The 25594-nt window shown below is 35.1% G+C and overlaps 1 protein-coding gene across 4 annotated transcripts in view; it reads left to right on the top strand.

Annotated features, from left to right (window-relative positions):
* The window catches only part of WDR26 (WD repeat domain 26), a 47894-nt gene extending 27299 nt beyond the window's left edge, over positions 1-20595 (top strand). For 2 of the 4 annotated variants that reach the window (XM_056815995.1, XM_056815994.1), the window contains exons 9-13: positions 766-885; positions 2137-2282; positions 2705-2783; positions 3024-3153; positions 12597-20595. In XM_056815995.1, coding sequence (XP_056671973.1) covers positions 766-885; positions 2137-2282; positions 2705-2783; positions 3024-3153; positions 12597-12874 — 753 coding nt within the window. In that variant the 3' untranslated portion in view covers positions 12875-20595. The remainder of the gene's footprint in view (positions 1-765; positions 886-2136; positions 2283-2704; positions 2784-3023; positions 3154-12596) is intronic. The other 2 variants (XM_007481476.3, XM_007481479.3) reach the window with 2 other exon arrangements.
* The last annotated feature ends 4999 nt before the right edge of the window (positions 20596-25594 follow it).

Raw genomic sequence — 25594 nt, 5'->3', positions numbered from 1 at the left:
CCTTTAAAAAACAGAGAAAAAAGAAAAATTCTCTCAAGAAATTTTTGGTGTGTCATTATTCTACATTTAGATATCTACTCTTAAGATTAAGATCTATTTCATAATGATTTGAGCTTCAAAATTGATATCTTCTAACACCAAACTTTCCCAGAAGGAAATGGAGGAATATGTAGCTCAGGAGAAAGCTTATCAAATTAGTAAAGTGTTAAAGACCTTGGGCTGTTCTCATGCCTTATTCTGAAAAATAGCATGTCCATCTCATTGTATACACATAGCTGTTTAGGAACTTGATAGATAATAATTTCATTTTGGGAAAAAATATATCACATGAAATCTATTGTTTTGATACATAGTCATCTATAGGGGCAGCTGGGTGGCTCAGTGGATTGAGAGCCAGGCCTAGAGATGGGAGGTCAGTCGTACATTCAAATCTGGCCTCAGACACTTCCTAGCTGTGTGACCATGGGCAAATCACGTAACCCCCATTGCCTAGCCCTTACCACTCTTCTGCCTTAGAACCAATACCAAGTATGGATTCTAAGACGGAAGGTAAGGGTTTTTTAAAAAGCATCATCTGTAAAAGACACTGATATAAACCTTCATGAGGTAATTTCCTTTCAAGTAAACTTTAATTAGTATTGATGTTAAAATGATACATTTTTCTAAATGTATAGTAATGTTCTCATAAACTCCATACTCGGCATTACTTGACACTTTTTAACATATTTCCCAGGTGATTATATCTTATCCATATTTCTTTTATAGACAGGGGAGCTGAGGACAAAGATGAGCCAGTCTCATGAAGATAGTTTAACAAGTGTGGCTTGGAATCCAGATGGGAAACGCTTTGTAACTGGAGGGCAGCGTGGACAGTTCTACCAGTGTGTACGTGCTTCAGTGTTCCCTTCAAGAATCATATTTCTGTGAATGAAATTCTTAATTTAGTTATTTAGAGAAAATAGAATTTATTACCAGTATTTCAGTATTTTCTTTGCCCATACCAAGTATATGTGCAAGCCTTCCTCTTTTGAGTTTAGTAAGGTATTTGTTAAAATATGATGAACATTTTATTTTTGTGGTTACTGTAGTAGTTACTGAATTGTGTTGGAGTGAAAAGATTGCATTTTATTTTAAACTCACCAAATTTAATCTGTTGTAGTATGAATTCTTCCTTAGATAAGCCTACTTTAGCAGTAGAGTGATTTAAATTTAAGTGAAAGTAGATGAATTTGTTTTGTAAAAAGCTTTTAGATTCTTAGTATGAAGTAACATCTTTCAGTGCTCATTGGATAACAATAAAAATGATATGGAAAAAGTACAGTATTCTGCAAGTACCGAGTATTACGATTTTGAGAAAAGTTGTGTTGTACTTCAATGTTTTGGGCACAGTGCAAGGTAAAAAAAGTAAGTACTTTTGTACTTGTTGATTATTAAGAAACTTAAAAAAGATTTCACTACAGTAGAAGTCAATTAAATTGGAAGTTATCTATAATATTAAAAATGTTTTCTGTGGATTCATGACAAGTGTTTATCTTGGAATTTTAAATCTTTTAACTTCGTCTATTTAATGAAATGTTCATGAAAGTAGTACAGAGTTGATCTTGGCCCTGCAAGTATGTGAACATTTGGTAAAGATAAACCTTAAACTTTGAGGGAGCTTAATATATTCCTTTGCTAATATTGTTCATCTACTGTATCTACAAGAGGAAAAATTGACCATAATGGGCTCATGAGCCCACTTAAAACAAATTCTGTTTAATGCCATAATTCCCAATAAACGTTTAGTGAAACACATTTCCAAAAATCTCATTATGGTCAACTTCAGAGGACCAAATGTCCAGGTGTCAAAAAAAAATTTTTTTCTGTATTGATAATTCTTTAAGTAAACCCTTGCCTAAAGCTTGGAGAACTTTGTTACAGAGATTTTTGTCTTGGTTATATTTGTTTTAATGGAACTTGATCTGTGCTTAGATTCCTATGATTAAGTAGGAATACTTGGGAATAACTAGTTTGAGGTTACCATCAAAGTTGGGAATGTTTTTAAAGAATATTATTAAGAAAAACATTTACTTTTATTTTGGAAAATTGTAATGATATCCTGACCATTTGTGTCATTTATAATTCTCTCCTGATTAGGATTTAGATGGTAATCTCCTTGACTCCTGGGAAGGGGTAAGAGTGCAATGCCTTTGGTGCTTAAGTGATGGAAAGACTGTTTTGGCATCAGATACACACCAGCGAATCCGGGGCTACAACTTCGAGGACCTTACAGATAGGAACATGTAACTATTGCTTTATTTTAAACTTAGCTTCTGTACTGTGTATTGGTTGTAAGACAGAATATCAGTAAGGGCTAGGTAATAAGGGCCACAGAGCTAGGTAGGAACAATCTAAGGTCAGATTTGAACCCAGGACCTCCTGTCTCTAGGCCTGATTCTTTAATCTACTGAGCCACCTAGCTGCTCCTATTGTTTTGTTTTTTATTAAATAACAGGTGTCATGCATGGCTAAATGGTAAATAATCACCTTTGACTCAAATTCATTTTCCCCAGTCAAGCATAAAAGAGATCATGTAAGTTGCAGACAGAATTGTGCCATTTTTACCAAAAATCTGGGGGGTGGGGGTGCCTGTTTTTAGGTATTTTAAATATATTCTAATCTTTACCACACTAACTAGCACTTTTTCTGTGTGTTCTGATTATAGAGTACAAGAAGATCACCCTATTATGTCTTTTACTATTTCAAAAAATGGCCGATTAGCTTTGTTAAATGTAGCAACTCAGGTAAGTTTCCAAGATGTTTTCTTCAAATAGATTACAAATTATTTATTTTAAAACTTATATGTAACTGAGTAGAAATGGTTCTATTAAGTATTATTTAATTGTTGAATTTTCTGTTACTTAAAATAACATTAAATTTTATCACACAATAACTACTTTGCTTGTTCATAACAAATAGAAAATTTAAAATAACAGGGAAAAAATGTAAAGTAAAATAAACTTTTCGTATGGTTTCTTTTATAGGGAGTTCATTTATGGGACTTACAAGACAGAGTTTTAGTGAGAAAGTATCAAGGTGTTACACAAGGATTTTACACAATTCACTCATGTTTTGGAGGCCATAATGAAGACTTCATCGCTAGTGGCAGTGAAGGTAACAGTAGTTAAATATATGGCTAATTTACCTTTTTGTCATGTACTGAAATTGATCAAAGATACATAATTATTCAGAATATGTCTAGTGAAATAAAATGTAGTGGAAGGGATCAATAGCTGTCCTCAGAACCCTGAAGGACTTAGTTTCAAGGCTCTCCTCTGACACAGAGTGGCTTTATGCCCTGGGGGCCTTTTGGCGCCTTGATTGTCTAAACAATGGCTCCAACACTGATTCTTAAGTTAGAAAATGTCCTGACCTGCATTGGTAAGAGGGAGCTTCTTCAGATGTTCCATTTACACATGAAATCACAGGTCAGGTTTCTATCTCTTGTCTTTATTTATAATCGTAGCAGTTGTCATTCAAAGATGTAAAGCACTCTGGATGCTAAATTCTTGGCACTTACCTTGGTTATATGTATTAGGAAGGAGTGGGTTATTCTGGGTCCCTGAATCAGATTGAGTAAATCATTGTTTCATAATCCTGAGAGTCAGGTCACTTCATTAGATTGATGCTTCTTAGAACTAGGTTAAGATCTAAAAATTCCAGGTTAATTATACTTTTTACTTGGGTGAGCTCAGTTGAGCACAATTAGCTGTGATTTCGAAAAATTATCTGTCATGGCATAGCATCTGTTTTTGTTTTTAAGTCAGTAATAATTTAGATAACTTCTTCCACTTTGCATTTTAGGCCAATTGATTACAATTACATTATACTTTTTTGATTAAGCTTTCTCCTTTGCCAATTAGAATTGTCTTGGTCACTCTGTGGTCAGCCTTTCAGCTATATTATCAAATTGCTGTACTCAGAGTAAGGACACACATCAATCAAGCATTTGTTGTGCACCAGGCATTAAATGTTAATGCTAGGCATTGTACTAAAATGTTTATGATACAAAACAAAAATGCTATAAGTTAATTTCTGGGGAGTGGGGGGACTAGCAGCTAAAACCCAGAGGATAATTTATAAAGCAAATTGACACTTGAGCTGAGCTTCAGAAGAAGCTAGGGATTCTGTGAGTTGGAGACAAGGAGGGTAGGTAGTGCTTTCTAGACATAGGGGAGGAACTGTCCAAAAGCACAAAGATGAGAGAAAACTATATCTGGGACACAGCAAGTAGACCATTTGGGTGAGAATGACATAGAAATGCATCGTGGAGCCAGGTTGTGAAGAACTATTAAAATTGCCAATATTAGACTCACAAGTAATGGAGATTGCAGGAAATTCCTGAACAGGAAACTGGCATTGTCAGATCTATACTTGAAGAATATCACTTTGTTATCTCTATGGAGAATAGATGGGAAAGGGCAGAAACCAGAGGAAGGGGCCTCACTTGGGAAACTGACGTCTATGTCCAGTAAACCTAACTAGCTACCTGACTTTGAATGGCCCACAAGCTGTGAATGGTTTTTACCCTTTTGAATTAGTCTTATATTTTTTAATGCAGTTTTGGCCTGCAGGCCAAATCTAGATGAGGAAGACCTGGATTAGAGAAGAGCAGAATCAACATGCCTATGAAGGCAAAAGGAGGGGGAGGAGTAAGGGAGGTAATGACCTGAGGCAACAATAAATGGTGAGGTCTTCCACTAGTCTGAAAAGAGGGCCATGTTAAGGCAAAGAGATAATATGAAACTCTCCTGTGTGTAATATAGAAACCTTTCCTTTCTGAACCTCAGTTTCAGTTAAAACACGGATAAAACTCCTCAAACACTTAACTCGCCTCAATGATATAAGGATCAAAAATGAAAGTTTATAAACCACATCGGCCATTCTTTTTTTCTTCTTTTTTAAATTTATTTTTTTATTCTCCCAATTACATGTAATAACAATTTTCAATATGTTTTCTAAAATCTGTGTCCTTCCCTCCTTCCTGTCAGATGGTAAGTCGATCTGGGTTATACATGTATTATAAATATGCCATTCTTAGTACTGTTAGTTTTATAATAATATGTTACTTCTAATAATCTGGGGATCTACACAAATCTTAAATATCACTATGAATCAAAATTTTTAAATAGATTCAATGAATTTTTCCAAGGTGATAGAAATATAAAACATAACTATGAAAGGTAAAATTAAATTTTAAAGGCTTAACTTTTACAAATATGAAAATATTTATAAATACACAATTATAAATTTAATGTATAAAAAACATAAGTATAAATATACAAATATTTTCCCTTGTTTCTTGCCATTCCGTTAATACCAGCTCAAGCATTCAAGCATTAATTATTGTAGCTGATTATAACCCTCAGGTTAAGAGGATGCTGCTTCAAACTAAATTGTTTAGAAAAATTGGAATGAATTATATTTGCTGAATAACTTTTCCAGTAACATTCTTGCCCTAATAAAAAATACCTTATCGAACAAAACAGGTCAGGGTATCCATAAGTATTATCACATTTTTTTTAGAACCTCAACATTGGTCCTCTTTTCAGTCTAGCGAAGACCTCACCGTTTTACAAATAAAAATGGGACCCAGAGAATTGAAGCAACTTGCACAGGATTATACAGCTAATGTCACATTGACAGATTTATCCTGACATCATTATAAATGATTTTCCTTTAAGTTATATGCATGGGACAGAGATAAAATTGTCAATGATAGCTTTAGATCTTGTCATACAGTTAGGTTCAGTCATTCCTTTCTTCAACAGATATTAAAGCCTACTTCTATTTGCCAGATCTTCTCCCCTACCTAATAGAATTTATCAAGTAGAAAAGATGAAATATGCACAAATAACTGTATTGCAGATTTAAAATACAAAAGTACATTGGAAACAGTACATAAGGGAGAGAGACCTTCAAGTTGGAGGAATCAGGAAAGCCTTCATGGAAAAGATTCTTCTGCTCGGGACCTAGAAGAATGTGTAGCAGAAGTGGATTTGGGGGAAATAGACGTGTTTTCCAAGAAGAAAGAATTGTTTGAGCAAAGATAGTGAATATGGAAATGTTCAGGAAGTATACAGCCCTATCAGAGTACTAGAGAAGCACCAAGGTTTTGTGTTTTGAACATTAGAGTTCTTCTCTGTAAAAATTTATCTGACTTAATACATATAAAAGAGAACCTATGGGAGTTAGGTTGCTCAGTTAATTGGTAGCCAGGCCAGAGATAGGAGGTCTTGGGTTCAAATGTGACCTAAACATGTCCCAGCTGTGTGTGCCCCTGGGCAAGTCACTTAACCTCCATTGCCTAGCCTTAGAACCAATACAATTAATTCTAAGATGGAAGGTAAAGGTTTAATAAAACAGAATAAAGGAAGAATGTGGTCAGTTCACTTCAACAGATATTAACTAATTACAAGGCACCGTGCTAGACACTGGTGTGTCCTCAGATAATTTTAAAAGATAAATTACTAAGAAATGACCACTATGTTTGGTCATTAGACCTTTGAGAGTGCAGTTGTGGTAGATTGGAAGGTTAAATGAATCTAGGTTATGAGAGGTGGAGGAGCAAATGAATGGATGGAGAAGAAATAGTTACAGTGGTTGAGAGAAGAGATAAGATAGGTCAGGTAGCAGAACAGAGTTGATTGGTTAAGGAGAGGGTACTGAACATGTTTGTAGACAAGGAAGATCAAAAAAAGCAGGAGGAGGAGGAGGAGGCAGTAATTACCTCAGCAAAGTCTTAGAGGAGTTATAAAATGGTTTGGGGGAGAATGGAATCCAAGATTCACATGGGAAAGGTTAATCTTTTTTTAACCCTTATTTTCTGTCTTAGAATCAATATTGTGGGGGGAAGCTGGGTAGCTCAGTGGATTGAGAGCCAGGCCTAGAGACTAGAGGATCTAGGTTCAAATCTGGCCTCAGACACTTCCCAGCTGTGTGACCCTGGGCAAGTCACTTGACCCCTATTGCCTAGCCCTTACCACTCTTCTGCCTTGGAGCCAATACACAGTATTGACTCTTAAGACGGAAGGTAAGGGTTTAAAAAAAATCAATATTGTGTATTGGTTCTGTAAAAATTAAAATTAGATCTCAATAAATAAAAGTATTATATTTTAAGGGATTTATTAATGATAATTAGAAATCAAGGAATAAAGAGGATACAAAATAAAGACCACGAGCCCATGGCTGATCAGCTTGTTGAAAATCCCCATTTACCACTGCCATGTTAGCCAACAGGGCCAAAAGAGGGCAGGACCCTCCACATCCCAGCCTAATATCCCCTGTCTACAGGAAGTACGAAACAACAGGAAGTCAGTGGGCTTCTGGGAAATGTAGTTCTTTTTTTAGGGTAATAGATTTTCAATTATACGATTCCAAGACTTTGGAAGAGCTGTAAGGGGGGGTAGTTAATGGGGGTCAAGTGACTTGCCAGGGGCCACACAGCTAGGAAGTGTCTGAGGCCAGATTTGAACCTAGATCCTCTAGTCTCTAGGCCTGGCTCTCATTCCACTGAGCCACCCAGCTGCCCCCATGTTAGTCTTTGAAGTAGAGAGAGAAAAGGCAGAGGAGCTCCAGTCTGAATATTTATCATCTCTTATTTTATTGCCAGTGACTTCTTTGGGTAAGCAAATTCTCTTCTATGAATGTAGATTAGCAGCTAATCTTCAGCTTAGTTTCACAATATTATCTTAGGTTCAAAGGCGTAAAATGGCCACTGGGTCTTGTCTGTAACCTTTTTTATCTTTTCGTTCTGCAACTTCATTGCTTCCTCACTGTTGTAGGTAATTGTTGAATTATTCTTATCCACTCCAGTCTCTGTATACCTTTTTCTCCTCATAGCTGAAACATCTTTCCAAATCTCTTCCTTGACCGTTGAAACTCATCTCCTCATCTAACACTAATGGCACTTTGTGAGGCCCCAGGATATTAATATATCTCTCAACCCTGTGCCTTCCTAATTGGAAACAGAATTTCCTCTAGCCCTCTCTTCCAGTTTGAGAAAATGGCATCATAATTGTTAACTTTATTTAATCTAGTCTCAGATTTTAAATTTGTAGATATATATTGTCTATGGTTTACTTTGAGGCAATCAGGATTCAATGTATAGGATGAATCAATGAGAGAATTTGCTGGAAAAGGACACCACATTAAAATAAGCAAAGATGTAGAAGGGAAAAAAGACCCAAGGAAAAGTGAAGAACTTAAATGAAAGTTTAATGTTTTAATGTAGAAAGCAGTGAGTTAACAGAAAATTGAGGAAGGAGGAGTATGGTACTATGGTTGTAAAATAACATTTGACTTTGACAAATAATCTGCCAAGAAACCGTTTTTACACATAATTCATTTATTTTAATTTTTGGCGAATTGAGTACAGAATTATCATCCAGATTATTTTTATCATGATCTAGCCTTAGCATTATTTGGCTATATAGCACATATTGTATATCTACTCCTCCTTGATGAATATATATAACTTAAAATTAAATTTTTATTAAAATGGAACCTTGTAAAATCATTAGAAATGTTTACATTTCTCTATTATAAGTACCAGACTGTATTCTGAAACCACCAAACCATTTTATATTAAATCAAACCTCTTGAATTCCCTACTATCAAAGCATGAATACCCCAACATAGATACCTACCAACTAGATAGCTTCTTTTTCCAGTTGACTAGGTGGTCAAATTGTAGAGTACTGCTTAGTTCTAATCTCAAAAAAATTTTTTTTATTTTCTCTTTTAAAAGATATACCTGATAAGAGGTAAGAAAGGTTTATCATTTAGACAAATTGCTGATTTAGGAAGAAATTCTTAAATTCAATATGAAGTCACCAGAGTCAAATGTATATAGTAAATGGATCCACTATAAATTTGTTATCTAATCTCAACTGGTCTTTTATTGTAGTAAGGTGATCAATCTTTCCTTCTTCACTAACTAAAGCAGACTATCTTGGCAGTTTTCGTCAAAGTATGGTCTGCAGACTCCTTAGGGTCCCTGATACCCTTTAGGGGTCTAGTAGGTCAAAATCACTTTTATAATGATTCTAAGATGTTAATTTGCCCATTGAAATACACCACCCCTTTACTTTGAGAGACCAGATTTTTTCAAATTCTTCAACCAAAATAACATTGCAACAGATTGAAAGCAGAATCCATCTTCTATTAAGCCAGACAATAGAGATTTGCAAAAATATGTAAAACAACACCACTCTTGCACACTTTTTTTTTGGTAAAAATATTTATGTTCAAATGAATTCCTTGTTATTTTAATTATTTTTCTAATATGGTAAATACTGATTTATAAAATGCACACAAACTAAAGCTCTTTGGGGGGCCTAAATAAGAATGTAAAAAGTAGTTCTGAGACCAAAGTTGGAGAACCCACTAGCAAGAGTGATTGTTTTCAATCTTTTTTTCCTCTTAAGTCAAGCCTCCCCTCTCTTGTTCCCTTTTGTCATTGCCTCATACTAACTGTAGGGCTATTTGCTGTTGCTCTGAACTGCCCCATTTTCTGTATCTCAAAATCTTCTGCATCATTTGACTTGACTATTCACTAAGCTAAGCTGTCATCTTATATCTCTCTCACAGCCAAAACAAATAAAACCTTTTTTTGCTCCCTGCTTTCCATTTTTTCTCAAACTTCTGAAACCCTTACATTCTAGCTTCTAACCTCAACACTGAACTATTCTCTCCAAGATTATCGGTGATATGGACAAATCTTATAGGCTTTTATCAGCTCTAAAATTTCTTGGCTTTTTTGTGGATCCTAACACAGTTCACCACCCTTTCCCCTGGATATATGCCTGGCACTGCCCTTTCTTGGTTCTGCTACCTATCTTATTGTACCATTACTGGCTTATCCTTATCCTAACCTTTAATTATGGACTTGATCTCTATCCCTGCCCTTCAGGCTCTTCTCTGTTCTTTTGGATATGGGTTCCACCTATCAACTTTTGCACATAACTATGAAACCCAATTCTCTCTTCTAAGCACCAACTTTTTACTGGGTATTTCCAGATGGATGTGCGTGCTACAGGCATCTCAAACTTGATATATCCAAATCAGAACTCCTCTCTTCCTAATTTTGCTAATTCTGTTAAGAGTTCTACAACACCCTTCTAGTCACTCAGTTTTATAGTTTAATTCACATGACTATAAACCTAGTTCAGGCCCTTACTACATCTTATCTGAACTATTAAAAGAACCATCTCATTTTTCTCTGGACTTCCAGTCCCTTTTCCTATTCCTTTACCACATAGCTGACAGACTAGTATTCATAAAACTCAAGTATAGAACCGTGTTACCCTGGTCATTAAACTATTGACTCCCTATTGCCCCTAGGATCAAGTATTGATTCCTCTTTAGTATTTTAATCTCACAATCTGGTTTCTTCTTTTCCCTACTTAACTAAGCATTATGCTCCTTTATTCACTCCAGGCAAAATGCTATTTCCTGGGCCGTGCATTACAACTATTCCACCTTTGTATAAACTGGATCCCTAGGTTACACTAGGGATTCTCCCTTACCTGGGATGTACTCCCACTCCACATCTACCTGTTAGAATCCCTAGCTTCCCTCAATACTCTTTTTAACTGCCTACCAACTTCTACATGAGACCCTGTAGAAGTTGCTCTGAGCTGCCCCCCTCCTTTCTCCAAATTGCCAGTGCCTTCTCTAAAATTATTTTGTATTTAATTTCTGTTTGTTTTGTATTTACTTACCTCCCTTCTTGTTGCCTTCCTTGAAACAGAATATAAGTTCTTTGGTGGTGTATACTGGTTTTTGTTTTGACACAATGTCTAGGTACAGTGCTTGTTTGAATGAGTGAATGAATGAATGACTATCTCAGAATCTAATGATGTAGGAAACATTTTAAATTGTAAATTGCTATACAAATGTAAATTATTGCCACTCAATTGTCATAAAAATACATTAGTTTATTTGCTGAAATGTGGTATCTACATATGAGTTATGACTATAAAATAATGGTGCCATACAGTAGCTGGCATGTAGTAGGCACTTAATAAATGTTTACTGACCCCCTGTTGACTGATTGGAATGTTAGAAAATATTCTGAACTCTTAATATCCAAATGACTATATCTCCTTAGTGGTTACCTTGATGGGTAGGTTATGTATGTATTCCTTGCAGTTTTGTCTTTGCTCAAAGTATTTTGAGAATGTTTTTCAAAACCTTTCAGAATATCTTCAATTAGTAAGCAGTCAACTCTTAACCATCTTGTATTATCATCCCCGATAGCTAAAAAGAATTTGGTTTTTCACTGTCCTCAGCAGTAACAATTTTTCATGCTTTGAAGATGGGCTAGATTTTGTTAATTCATTTAGCACTAAGTGCTCAATGAGATGAGTAATCAAACTAGATGTTAGCATCTTAAATAAAAAACTAAATGCAGCTATAATGTAATAAGATAGGTTTTTCTTGCATGACTTGAAAAGGAGTATATGGAACCAGAAGATCTGAATTCAAGTCCTGACTTTTTAACCTTACTTGCTAAGTGGAAATAAATTTACAGGACCAGCTTCTCCAAGCATGGTCATGAGGGGACACTTTGAGTTGTTTGGTGCTGTTGTTCTGAGTTTGGAGCTATTATTTAGTATTTTAGAAATCATTTTGTAACTCAGCTATGGTAAAAAGGGTTGTTTTTTTTTTTCAGAGACAAGGGTTTGATAAAATTGTGGGGTAAATATTAGAAGATGTATTAGATAGTAGAAGAATAATATTAGAAGAAGGTATGTTTTGAGGATATAATAAATGGGGGAAAGGCAGTTAATTCTAAAGTGAATTACTTTAGAATGAATTGAAATGAAAGAAAAAGATAAGATATAAAGATACAAGGGCATTTTGAACTGGATGGTAGACCCAAAGGAAACTTAAACTGAGAAAGACAAGGTTCAGTTTGGTGCATGTTTTAAAATCAGTCACAGTACATCCTGATTTCAAGTCACTGAGGAAACAGATATGTGACAACCATATATATAGACAAAACTAATTTTTCTTTGGTCCGTTAGGCTCAAAGACTTTAATAAGATTTCATCATGAAAATGCATTCTATGTTATATTGACAAGAGCATAACAATATGGAAGATGAAAATCTTTTTCAAATTGATATGAATGTGGACCCTTCAAAGAAGTCTTACCTCCATAGCCTGCTTTTGATATACAAGGGAACTTAAGTTCTCAAAACATAAGCTTTCATAGGACCTACCAAGATGTTTTGGGCCACACCAGTTCTCAAAAACTATATTTTGAATCAGAAACACGGAATTAAAGTCACAGATCTTTTAAGTATTATTTGTTTGCTCATATCACCTTTTACAGAAAGATGATAACTGAATAAAGAGGGATGAGTGTATTGTCGAATATTTGCTTAAGATGATTTTCACAAACTCCCACGTTCATTTATTGTCAAACTATATTTTTAGTCAGTACCTGCATGTATTATTGTTAGACTCACAGGATAATTTGAAAAAGGTAAACGGTATTGTCTAATGCAAATATCGCTTTCTTTTTCTCTGAATTGCTGTTTTATTCAGATCACAAAGTATACATCTGGCACAAACGTAGTGAGCTGCCAATTGCAGAGCTAACAGGACACACACGCACAGTTAACTGTGTGAGCTGGAACCCACAGATTCCATCCATGATGGCCAGTGCCTCAGATGATGGCACGGTTAGAATATGGGGACCAGCACCTTTTGTAGACAACCAGGATATTGAAGGTAATACCATTTGCATTATTCTTAAGGTTTTTTTTTCCTTCCATGAAAACTTGATTGTACATATTGGTTACAATAATCATTGGTATTTTTGAAGTAGATGTATGTGGCACATGTGTTTTGTGTGTGGAGAAAGTTATCCTTAGAGCACTATACACTAGTCCTGCATAGAGATTCTTTTACACCTAACTTCATATTTAGGACCTTTTTATGGTTCTCATGGACAAAATGAGAACTCCCTTCAACTTCAATTTAAATACTAATTCTATTAAATTAAGTCTTATTTTTGCCATGGATGCTAACCTAATTTCACTTATTTAGCAAATATTTACTTAAATACCCACTAAATATAAATTACTTTACTAATTACCAAAGAATACCAAAACCCCCTGCACTTTCCAAGTTTAACACAATGAGTAAACTATATGATCTCTAACCAGTTTATAAAATGGAGATATCCTAGACTTTCTACTCATCTTGAGTATATATTTTTTGCTTATATTACCTTTAACATGTTAGTTGCATGCTAGTCATATGTAACCAAAATATGAGGCAGGGTAATATCTTAATGAATTTGGTTTGGCTTCCAAGGTGCAGTACAAAGGAAGGGCAGAACACTACAAGAAAGAACATGGTGAGTCAGCAGAAAGTAAAGCAAGCGAGCTTTAGTGAGGGGAAGTACATTGAGAAGAAGGCAGTAGGAAAGATAATGGTCAAGACCAAGGGGGTTCCCAGATGGAATAAGGTACCCCAAACTGGTTAAGCCATTTGGCTTTTATCTGAGTCCAGCAAGGATCAGGCATTAAGGGGATGAAAAGGGCATTCTTGCCCTACTGTGTAGCCCAAGGTTTAGTGACTGATTCGACCTATTAAGGGGGTATTTGGGGGAGGGGGGGAGTCTGGAGAACTGGCAGCTAATTGATTCTCAAATTTGCCAGTAGAAAAAGGCTTTTGGTCATTATGGTTGGCCTTGCTTCTGCCAGATGACTCAGAGTATTTGAGCTTCAATGGGGATTCATTTAACAGGGAATTTTTAGAGGTGAAGCTTTGGCTTTAGAGCAAAGATAAAGAGGCATTAGAATAATGATAATTTCAATTTTGTTGTGAAAACACTAGTGAAACTAGTGAAATGTGTTTATAACAGGAAAGTTTTACTAAAAATTAATGACAATTTCATTATTATTGCTAATTATAAGTAAATGTGAGTTTTTTAGCTTTTGTGGAAAAAATAAATTGAACTTAATGACATACGACAAGCATTTTACATATAGTTTATCTTTGACACTTCTATAGGAAAGGCTTGGGATAGGAGATAGAAGGGAGAAGAATAGTTCCAGTTCCTTTTGTTGCTTTTAGTCTTTGTCAACTCTCAATCTTAGTTGACCATTTCACATCTTCAGATTATCATGGGACATTCTGATTTTCACTTCTAGAAAACCTTACCTCTGAAAGGGCAGGCTCATTTTACCATCTATTATCCTATTGCAAATTCTGAAATCTCTAGGGTAGGTAGGTGTTTTATGAATCTCCATTGTGATGATCATTTAATTCTCTTTAGTCCTTTGACAGCTTTTCCTTCAAAGAAATTTATATGGATGACAGGAGAATAGATCTTTTAAGTGATTTGTTTTACAGACACCACTGTGAGAGTATAACCACACAGCAATGGTTATCTGATTATTTTTATCCACATGATCACTAAAGAAAGATTCAACAAATTTGCTTCAAATCATATACTTATAGAACAGATTTGAGAAGTCATTATAGTTTGCCTCCTACCCACATAGTGAATTTCATCTGTATCACTAACAAAAGTAGTCCTTCAGAATCTAATTAAAGATCTCCAGTGGTGAATTTAGGAAACAAATTAACTTTTCATCTTTCAGGGGAATAAAAACAAAAAGATAGTGAAGAAAAAAGTGGCATTACTCTTCAGTTTCTAAGAACCCAAACTAGGATGACTGAGGAGGATCTTGGAATATCCTTTGGGGGTGGGGGAAGGAGAAAACTGGAAGAAGCTGCTAACTACATTTGACTAAGCTGTTTCCTAAGTCATCTACAGGATGCTCTCTTGGGAGCTCTCTTGGTGGCGAGTACTCACACTCACACTTTAGCTGGGACTTTAAAGAGGGCATAATGGTGACTTAAGAAGCTCAAGGAGAATTCAGAAATGTCTAGCACTTTCGGTTTTCATTTTTAATTATGTACATCATCATGATAGTAAAATGCAAAAGAATATGAGTAGGAAGAACAAAGTTGAACCACAGTAGTTTCCAATAAAATTAAGTCCAGAATGTCCATGATGAAATTGCTAGAATTTATCAAGACATGCTTATAGGATTAGCTCTAATTAAAATGGTTAATATCTCAAAACAATACTTTTCTAATATAACCATAGCAATAAGAGATTTGTGATCTCACATGAGTAATGAAAAAGATTTTTCAAGTCTTAGTTCTATGCTTTCTAGCAATACAGGAATATCTATTTCATAAACTTGATTTTTAAAACTTGCAATTTCTATTTAGAGAGAAGTAGCAGTTAAATATTTCTAGTATTTTTTCTATTAGTGAAATATAGTGGTATGTTGATTTAGATCTTATTTCTATAGTATGGGGGGGGGGGATAACTGAGAGAAAATATAAAACAGCCTACATCCAGAACCCATCTTAGCCTTCCATTTAAATGTCTTTCCTGTCTTTCCTCTGTATTGTGTCTACATGGCCTGCAAAAGTAAAATTAGGGGTAGCAGTGATGTATGTAACTCTTAAGTTATTATGGAAACAAATTATTTCTCTTTGGATTTCAACAAAGGCAGATGTATCCAAGCATTTTTGCCTCAAAATTAATATTGCCAAAATATAACTTGTTACTTTTATTAGTGATACTATAATTTTTAGCAATGTGGTATTTTAAAATTCTCTAACCAACAACTTTTTTTCTTTTTCTCCTCCATATACACACATTTCATCTTGTCTTCAGAGGAATGCAGTAGCATGGATAGTTGATGGCGAATTTGGAGCAGACGACTTCTGTTTAACTTAAAAATTAGTCGTATTTTAAATGGCTTGGGATTTGGTGCAAACAAACATGATTGATAGCTGGACAGACATGCTCGTCATGAAAAAAAAAAAGAACCATTTCTGAAGCCCGATCGGGGCCAAACATTTACCACCTTGCTTCATAGTAACCAGTTGAGATGAAGCACGTCGTTAGAACGTTGTTGGACACCGTGTTGAATTACCCCCCCATCGGTTGTGAAGAACTGTGCTACATTCAGGCTACCCATTGAACTCAGTATATATATTTTTTTCCTTCCTGCCTTTTTGTCTGGCGGGCTACCATTCTTGTTGCTCTTCTGTGTAATGAAGTTTAAATGCTTGTTTGGAAAACTTTATTTAACAGTTTAGAAGGCTTGATAGAAAGAGTGCTTTAGTCTGAAGAGTATACGTTGGATAGGAAAGTTATTTCCTTCTCTTGTTTCTCTAAATCTCTCCGCCTTATTTAGCTTGAGATCTTTGCAGCTTGGTTCATGGATTCTAGCCTTGCCCGTTGCGCAGTATATACTGATCCAGATGATAAACCAGTGAACTATGTCAAAAGCACTCTCAATATCACATTTGACAAAAAGTTTTGTACTTTTCACATAGCTCGTTGCCCCGTAAAGGGTTAACAGCACAATTTTTTTTAAATAAATTAAGAAGTATTTATAGGATTAAAGTGACTTCATTTGTATACATTTGGAACTTAAACCAGCTTAAAAACAGTGTCATCTATGACATAGATATGCAGTATAACTGATGATCTTCTGGAGTACCATACAAGACATGGTCAGAAACAGTGCTCAGAAGGACTTTACACAGGCAATTAAGAGTAAATTTTTTGAGGTCTTTTGTTTTTGTTCTTACAGCCATCACTCATCTTAAAGATACTGAATAAAAATTACTTCTAGATACACAACATGATAGAATAGAACAAAGGTCAATTCAGGATTTCTCCAAAATTTATCCGAGTTTTTCATGAAATTGGAAATCAAAAGAAATAGAAACCTAGAGAAATGCTACAACCTTGGCTACATTTTTTTAAATCTCAAAAGTAAGAAGAGGACCGAATCCAGATTATAATGCACATATTGAGCTTATAAACATCCATTTTTTCCCTATATTACACATTTTTCCTTAATATTTTGATTGATAGATTTAAAGAATATCCCTTTTAAGTTGACATTATAAATATTGCCATACTGGACCTCATTCTAAACTGGTGCTGTGGATAGATTTTTTTTTCTGGTTTTTGTTTTTAAATATAAGGAATGGTTTCCTTTGTAAAAAGAAAAAAAAAGCACTTTTATTTTGAATATTTTACACTTCTGAAAATAAGCCAAGAGCCTGATGTTCATGTTGTGCTTTTTACCCCATCACAGTTGAGTATGGCACACTTGGTCTCCCTTGAAATTCCCTTTTTAAGGTAAAGGAACAGGATAGATAGGGTAGACCACTGCTTTTGGATAGGGGGAAAGGTATCAGGATGAACCCAAAGTGAAAGATCATGATCAGTAGAAGTCTTGAGAACTGGAGTTTCAGTTCCCTTAGGACCAGTCATCTACACTATATTTAACTACTGTGGATAGACTTCTGCAGAATCCACATTGGGAAGGAAAAGGCATGGGTGGCTTGGATATCACGGATTCTTCCATTATTGGGGGGAATGGGGGTGACTTGGTTTGTGGGAGGAATAATATGGGAGGTAGGGTGGGGAAGAGAAACACAAATTGGCCTTAAAATAACATAGATTCTCCCCAAAGCTTGCAGTAAGAGAAATTAATAGATCGTGGTCAACAGATTATTTATCAAATTGGTATATAACCTTAAAGATTTTCATAGTGTCTTTACTCTCCATTTTGCAGAGATCGCCACTTAGAGAATCAAAGAAATCCTGTCTGTTTTGATACTTCTGAGTTAGAATAAGAACTATATGTTACACCTTATCTGGTACTTCATTTTTCTTAACTAAAATTACTTTTTACTTTAAGCTTGAATAAAAATCTATTGGTAACTGTATATAACTAAGTGGCAACTTCTCTTTACCTCAGTACAGTTCAGACCATTCATATTTTAAGTGATTTGTGTATACCCTGAAGCCGTTAATACACCCTAGTCTCTGCAGTAACATCTCTAGTAAATTATGAGCTGTAGAAATTCCACAGCTGTTTACAAGTTTGGTTACAAGAGTGCTGTGGGTACATTTGTAACACTGAAATTCATGCCCATTCAAGAGGCAATCTGGATGGAACTAAAAATCCCTATCTATTTTGACCAGCCCCTCCTACATAATTTGTGAGTTTTCAAAGTGCACTTTTAAAGCACAGTACAGTAAGAATGCTTCAAAAATGGAGTAGATATGAGGCACATTTTCCAGGAATATAGCTCCATTGAAGTGGAGCAACACAACTATGCAAAGGTTTCTATAGCAGCTAGGTGAGTTCATTCTCCAAGTTTATTGTCTTACTGACAGTTTCCTGTACTCTCCAGTACTTTGCTGTGCCAATTTACTGTTAACATCTGTTTCTTACATATACCAGTTAGCAACTGTGATAGAAAGGTCAATTTGTATGGGGAGGCAATCTAGGATTTATGGTACTTAAAACCCTGCCAGCAGAATAATCAGTAAGTCCACAGACAGTAATTACAAACTTCTGATAACTGCTGTAGAATATATAATAAGATAAAGAAAGCAAGTTAAATTTCTAGCAAGCCAACCACAAGATAGTAGTAAATATGTGAACTGAAAAGTACCTATACTTTTTGCACATATGAAAATGGAGATTTTGACTGACAAAAAGGTTAGTAGGCGCATCTGCAACAGATTAATTTCCATGTGCTTAAAAATGTTTCTAGTCTGGTATTTTTAAGGGCCAGAGCAAGGATGATTCTTATTCCCATATATATAATTTGTTGTTAATATAAAATACTCAAATTTTAGGGTTATAGAGGTTTGGTGGGATAGATTTGGGGAAAGGGGATAATGGGATATTCAGAACCAGTTTTATTTCTTATTTTAATAGTTTATGATAAAAGTCATGGCAACTACATTTATGTTCTCATTGGCGAGGTAAATTCTGAATTACACTGAATAAGGTAAGTAGTATAAAGGTGGAGCACAACTTCATTTGGGGCTATGGTCATAAATTATTGGCTAGCCAGGGGGAAATAAATTCCCTAGTTTTAAATACACATGATAAAGATTTGAAGAAAGCTGCAATTAAACCATTAAGCTCAAAATTAAATCATCCAATTCATTTCATATTTTTATTCATCTAAAATACACACAATGTTTAAGTGATTTGCTAATAGGAGTGTTTTGCCTCTAGTGGCATTTCATGACATTAATAGAAAATTCTTCTTTCCCACCCCCTCCCCATCTTGAAATTTTCTTTTTTAGGATGTTGGTTCCTGCAAACCAGAACTGACCTTACCACCTCTGCCTCACAGTGGGTAAATGTATGGTACATCTTTTGATACACTGAAGGGAAAAATATCCATGTCATATCTTTCACAGCAGAAGAATGGCTGATTTTGAATGGGGAGAAAGAAGACATTTTTCTTAATATCCTTTATTGCCCCAACTCCAAAATGTATAAAATATGCATTTGATTTATTTGGGTTTGTTTCTACAATTTAAACTTGTAGCAGCTCCTTTTTTTGTTTCCCCCTTCAAAAATTGAGTATCTTAGTAACAATGTGATTTAATAGGAACTGCTACTTTTTTTTAAAAGAGGCAAAATTTCATTGACACTTAGATACTTTCTAAAAATAGGATAGTAATTGAAAATTTTCAGTGGTGTTAAGCTATTACTATAGTAGCTGCCCTCTAGTCGCTAAAATAAAACTTTAAATCCCATTTCCTACCTTCATAGTCCAGGTTGTCTGGATTCATTGAGACAAATAGTTGAAGGAGTATAAAAAGTGTGTGTGTGCGTGCGCATGTATGTGTGTATTGTGTGCACGTGTGTGAGAATAGAGAGGAATCTAAGTCATGGAACCAGCTGTTCTAGGTACTTGTCATGTTTTATTAAAAACTTTTCAAGTCTTGTGTGTATGTGAAGTGCCCTCTCTGACATTAAGGTTTGGTTAATACTAGTATATTTTTATAAGCTTGAAATTAAATGTGCCCCATCTTTTACTTAAGCATTTTCATTATTAGGGCAAATGTGCTAGAATTGAATCTTAACATTTTTAGGCACAGATGGAAAAGTTATTGGCTCCTTGAAAATGTATGGGGAAAAAAATGGATCCACAAAGCATGTATGTACTTACAAACCAAGCTGTAGAGATCAAGAAAAGAACTTTATTGTTGATCCCAAGATTTCTAAATTGTCAAGAGTTTTATGAAGTTGTGGTGGAACTAGTTAACACTTAGAGCTTTGGGTATGTAATGACTATTTGCTATGGACTGATTAAATGTTTCAAAGGATTGAGTTCTTAAATTTTTTTTGTTTTGTTGTTACTTTCCTCAGATTATATTTAGTAGTTTAAAATTTCTTTGCTATTTAAAGCATAAGAACTTTGGGTCTATTTATTTCCACTCGTTTTACTAATTATTTACAGGACACCCTATGTTAACTTTTTTATTTTATAAATGTGTAGTATATTAAACATATCTTTAAAAGACTTTTTGTTCAATTGCAACATTAACTTTTTGATTTGTTTTACTAGGGTTTTTAAAAAAAATTACACTTTTTCCATGTCAGTGCACAGCACTTAACAAATTGTTTGTATTCCCTTTCTTTCAATTCAATAAACAGAATGAATAACTGAATTTAGTGTGTTACTCCTCAGTGGGTTTTTCAGTATACTTTTTTACTTAGAAAGCATTTATATATTGACTTGCTCCAATTGGTAGAATCTAAATTTGACATCTTTCCAATTTGGAATTCCTATTTTAGATGTTTGTTACAACTAAAGAATAGATCATGTGATATGTACTATTTTAATTTCAGAGAACCTTTTGTTAATGGACATCAGCCATAAATTATGGATACCTTTAATGAAAGGTTAGCAAGATATTTAGAAAAGCATTTTGGTTCTACTTTCACAAACTACCAGTCCTATTTAGGAACAAGCAGAGAAAATACCTTCTTAAAAGTTCATAATAAAACCCATTTTATAATGTGAAATGTGCACTACTAAAGAGTTCTGTAGAGAACATAATTCCTATTAGGGCTCTAAAATTCTTTCACTGGTCTGAACTAGTGTACTTCAAAAATAGGCCTTTGGATTATCATCGAGAACAGAGTTTTGTGTTTTTAAAAAGTGTTGGCCTTTCACTTATCCCAGCCATCCTTTTTCAGATATGACATTTTTCTTCCTTTCATAGTCAAATTCCTAGACTAGGTTGCCTCCATATTCTACCTCCTCTTCATATCAGCCCCTTGCAGCCTTGCCACTACTACCACTCCATCACCACTTGATGGATCTGATCTGAGAGAGACACGCAAGCTTTCTAAACCTCTGAGTGACTGAAATAAGTGTCAAACTGCATCAGTAAAGGGAATTTCTTCCTTTGCAAGTGGCCCATGCCAATGAAATCACGGATCCTTTATTTGACTGGATCTGTATGTCTTCCCAGTGGAACATAACTCCCTTGAAGGCAGGAACTGTTTTAATTTTTGCCTATCACCTTAACTCTGTGCCAACTAACTAGGTGTTTAATAAATGATGAAAGTCCTACCTGAAAGCCTAATCTTGGTGATGTGCTCCTTAAGGCTATGCAGGGAAGCTCAAGCTCAAGGTCTGAAGAGTTCTACCATGTGAGTATAGTCCTGGCAACAGACTGGTATCACAAAGCAAGTGCTGGATTTGGAATCAGGAGATCTAAATTCAAATTACTACCTGTGCTACTTTGCCTCAATTCACTTAACTTCACTGGACTTATTTTCCTCATGTAAAATGTAGAAATTAAAATAAATGGCCAATTGATGTCCCAGCTCAAAAGAGCAGCAATATGGCCTATGGAATAGAGATCTAGACTTGGAATCAGAAGGCTAGGGCTCAAATTCTGTCTCATACTTAGAACCTGATCTCTGGCAAAACACTTAATCTCTCTGAGCTTTATTTCCTCATCTATTGAACAAGGATATCAATACCAGTAGTAGTAATACCACCTCTCTGTGTTGTCATGAGGCTTGAACAATGCATAAAACTCAAGTAGTTCTGCCTTAATTTTATTGGGAAATGTTTTGGTTTTTTAAACCCTTACCTTGAGTCTTGAAAGCAGTATTGGTTCCAAGACAGAAAAGTGGTAAGGGCCAGGTAATTGGGGATAAGTGACTTACCAGGGTTACACAGCTAGAAAATGTCCGAGTTCATATTTAAACCCAAGACCTCCCATCTCTAGGCTTGGTTCTCTACCCACTGAGCCTCCTTGGCAAATGTTAAAAAGATAAATGAATTCAATCTCATCCAAGAGTATTGGTATACCACCAACTTGCTAAGAATATAATAAGTCAATTAGATAAAAGCTCCAAGTTAGGTACCTGATTCTCAAATCTGCCAATTAAAATACAAGGGCATGAGAGCTAGAGATTTAGAGATTATCCAACTGTTTACAAGAATCCCGTCAAAACGTTCATAAAGAGGTCACTTACCTCCTCTTGAAGATGACCAAAGGAAAACCTACCACTTCCTAAAGCTGCTATATATTTACCTCTGGCTTTTGGACCAATCTAATTGACACTTTTTCATTCATCAAATTAAATTCAATAATTTATATAGCCTGGCCAGTAGTCAGTCCTCTTTACCATCTTTACTCACCTCCTTTGGATACACTTTTTAGCCTGACAATTCTCTTTCTAATGTGATGCCCAGAACATTGTATAATTATCCAGAGTTGGACAAATTCACAGCTTTAACAATAGTTCAGAAAGGCTGAGCTTCCCATGGCCCCTCTAACACGGAGTTATTTTTGTGAATTTTCTGAATGCAAGACAAAACTCGAAGTTTTCATTTTCAATTTTTTTTTTTGTGGTTGGACCATTTTTTATATGGTGGTTGATCTTTTCCATCTCTTGAAACTAGGATTCATATATTTTGACCACTTATCTAGCATAATCTGTTTTTAGTGAACTAATGCTGGTTCTTAGTGCTTACCATTCACATTTCTAAATGTTCACAAACTATTGTTTTGGAATTTTGAAAATAGAATTAACCTCATCATCCTATAGAAAAAATACTTCACCCACTGCCTTTTTTTTAAAAAGTCAGGACATTTCCCTGTATCTAAACTTAGAAATACCTCTACCATGTTATCTACCACAGTATTCAAAAGGGCACCAGCAGGCCAGAAATTATATCTTCAAATATTTGTAGTATCTTGGGATGTAATTTTTTCAAGCCGAGTACCTTGAATATTAATATTAAGGAGAGCTACATGCTCTTTTAACATCTCCTTTATCTCATAGTTCAATGCCAGTTTAACAATTTCTGTTCTAGCTTTCCCAGACCAAAGATAATTCTCTTTGCTAAGAAAGCATACTTCATTAATTGAATAATTTTGCCTTTTCTTTTGTCCATTATTGTCCCATCAGCAGTGATCTTATTCCCTTCATTTTAGCCCCCAATGAAGCTTTTAAAAAGCCTTTTATTGTTATTGTTTCTTAGGCTCATTCTCAGCTTTAACATTTCTTTACAGAACTGTTAAACATTTATATTTATTGTCAGTTTCTTACCTGTATGTCCATCTTCTCTGTCTTTTTAAATGTAATCTTTTTTTTTAAGTTCCCTGTGTATCCACATTGGTATCTTTAAATAGCTCCTCCTTTTCTGATTAGTTGGGAGAATTGAGGTTTTTGTCCAACTTTCCCTAGAATCTTAAGCTTAAATCTTAAGATGCTACCTATCATTTCTGTGATCTCTTTGAAATCTCCCCCAAAATCTAGGATAATTCCTAGCTTTGCCCTACTTTATCTTGAACTGTAAGTGAAATAGTCCCTTCCAGGTTAACAAGGAAAAAGATTGTCTTACATATTTTGGATTAATCTCAGGTTTATATTTTTATACATGAACAAAAAGCTTTATAATCAGAACAAGTATTCCTCTCTCTATAAAGAAGTTTGGAGTGAAGCTAGTTCAAGACTGAAAAGGAACAAAAGATAAGGATTATTATATATTATGTAGTTTTGATGAAATATGAATAATGAAGATCAAATCAAAAGTATTTTCTTCCTAGTGGTTTTAGTAATCACATACCTATAGTTATTGGAATACTTAAGTTTTCTATTGTCTTTGTGATGGAAAAGGGCTTGTGTATAAAGTCCAAAGCTCCCTGTTATTATTTTTTTAATTAAAAACCCTTACCTTCCGTCTTGGAGTCAATACTGTGTATTGGTTCCAAAGCAATTCCTTTACCAATCGGTAAAGGCTAGGCAATGGGGATTGTGACTTGCCCAGGGTCACACAGCTGGGAATTCTGTGTCTGAGGCCAGATTTGAACCCAGGTCCTCCCATCTCTAGGCCTAGCTCTCAATCCACTGAGCTACCCAGCTGCCCCTGCTCCTTATTTTTCTTAACAATGAAGCTTTCAATATGACCCAGGACTTCCATCAAACCTCAGAACTATGATTTTTCTGTGAACTAAGTTCAAGTGACAATTTGTGGGTGAAATCTACTCCATTTACATCACAAGCCAGAGCTTCATGATGCTGCTGCCTTCTATCCATCAACCCTTTTCCTCAATTTAATTTTGGATGAGTTTGACTTTCAGGCTGCCTAGGAAAAAGATTAGCTCCTTAACATGTTTGCTCTACTTCCTCACTAATGCTATAACATCCAAGGATTCTTTAATGGGGATATTTAGCCTAGAGAATTGGTTTATGGAGGCCATTTAGCCACTTCAAAAATACATATAAGGAGAATAGCTTGGATAGGTTCAGTGGATAGAGCCTGACCTAGAAATGGGAGGTTCCAATCTCTACTCAAGATACTTCCTAACTCACTATATCACCCTGGGCAAGTGACAACCCCAAATTGCCTAGTCTTTACCAAGACTCTATCAATTCTAAGCCAAAAGGAAATGGTTTTTTAAGGAAATATATGTATTTTTATTTACATATATGAATTGTCAGGTGGATGGAGAATTAAACTTGTTTTGCTTGGATCCAGAAGGGAAAGCTACTATATATATATAGAGAGAGAGAGAATTAGATTTGGGACTAGAATACAGAAAAACTTCCTTATTTGTTATGTTCTTTCCTGCCTGAGGACAGCAAGTTCCCTATCAATCACTGGAAGTCTTCAACTAGTACCTGATGTATAATGATCGGATATGGTGTAAAGGGATTTCTTGTTAAGCTATGGATTTGACTAGATGATCTCCCTAAGGCCTACTTCACTACTATGATCCTATGAATCTTAAGTGGTGAGAGGCCTCAGTCAGCCAAACAACAGAGAGAAGAGGAATGCCAGAGTAGGATTCTCCCATAAGCAAAACTGAATGTTAGGCATCTTAAAAATCTGTTTAGTTATTAAATATTCAAAACAAGCCACTACTCTGTACAATAAGTATTTCTATGTTAAATATTTACTGAAGAGATCAGTTACTGCAGAGTTGGTCATTTTGCTGAGAAACACCTTCAATACCCCCCAAAGATGTAAGATTTGTTAATTTAATTAAGATTGAGTTGCCTAAACCCTCCCTTACCTGGACCAACAACAAGTGAACCTTCCAGTCTTAACTAACTTGACAGTTGGCCTCCTCAAAAAAAAAAAAAGCCTTAAAGAAAAAAAGTTTGTGTCAATGTGCTGGTCTACCAACTAATGAG

Source organism: Monodelphis domestica, chromosome 2 (genome assembly GCF_027887165.1).
Source record: "Monodelphis domestica isolate mMonDom1 chromosome 2, mMonDom1.pri, whole genome shotgun sequence".
Lineage (NCBI taxonomy): Eukaryota > Metazoa > Chordata > Mammalia > Didelphimorphia > Didelphidae > Monodelphis > Monodelphis domestica.
The sequence above is the reverse complement of the archived record's forward strand: the minus strand, read 5'-3'. Positions and strand labels throughout refer to the sequence as shown.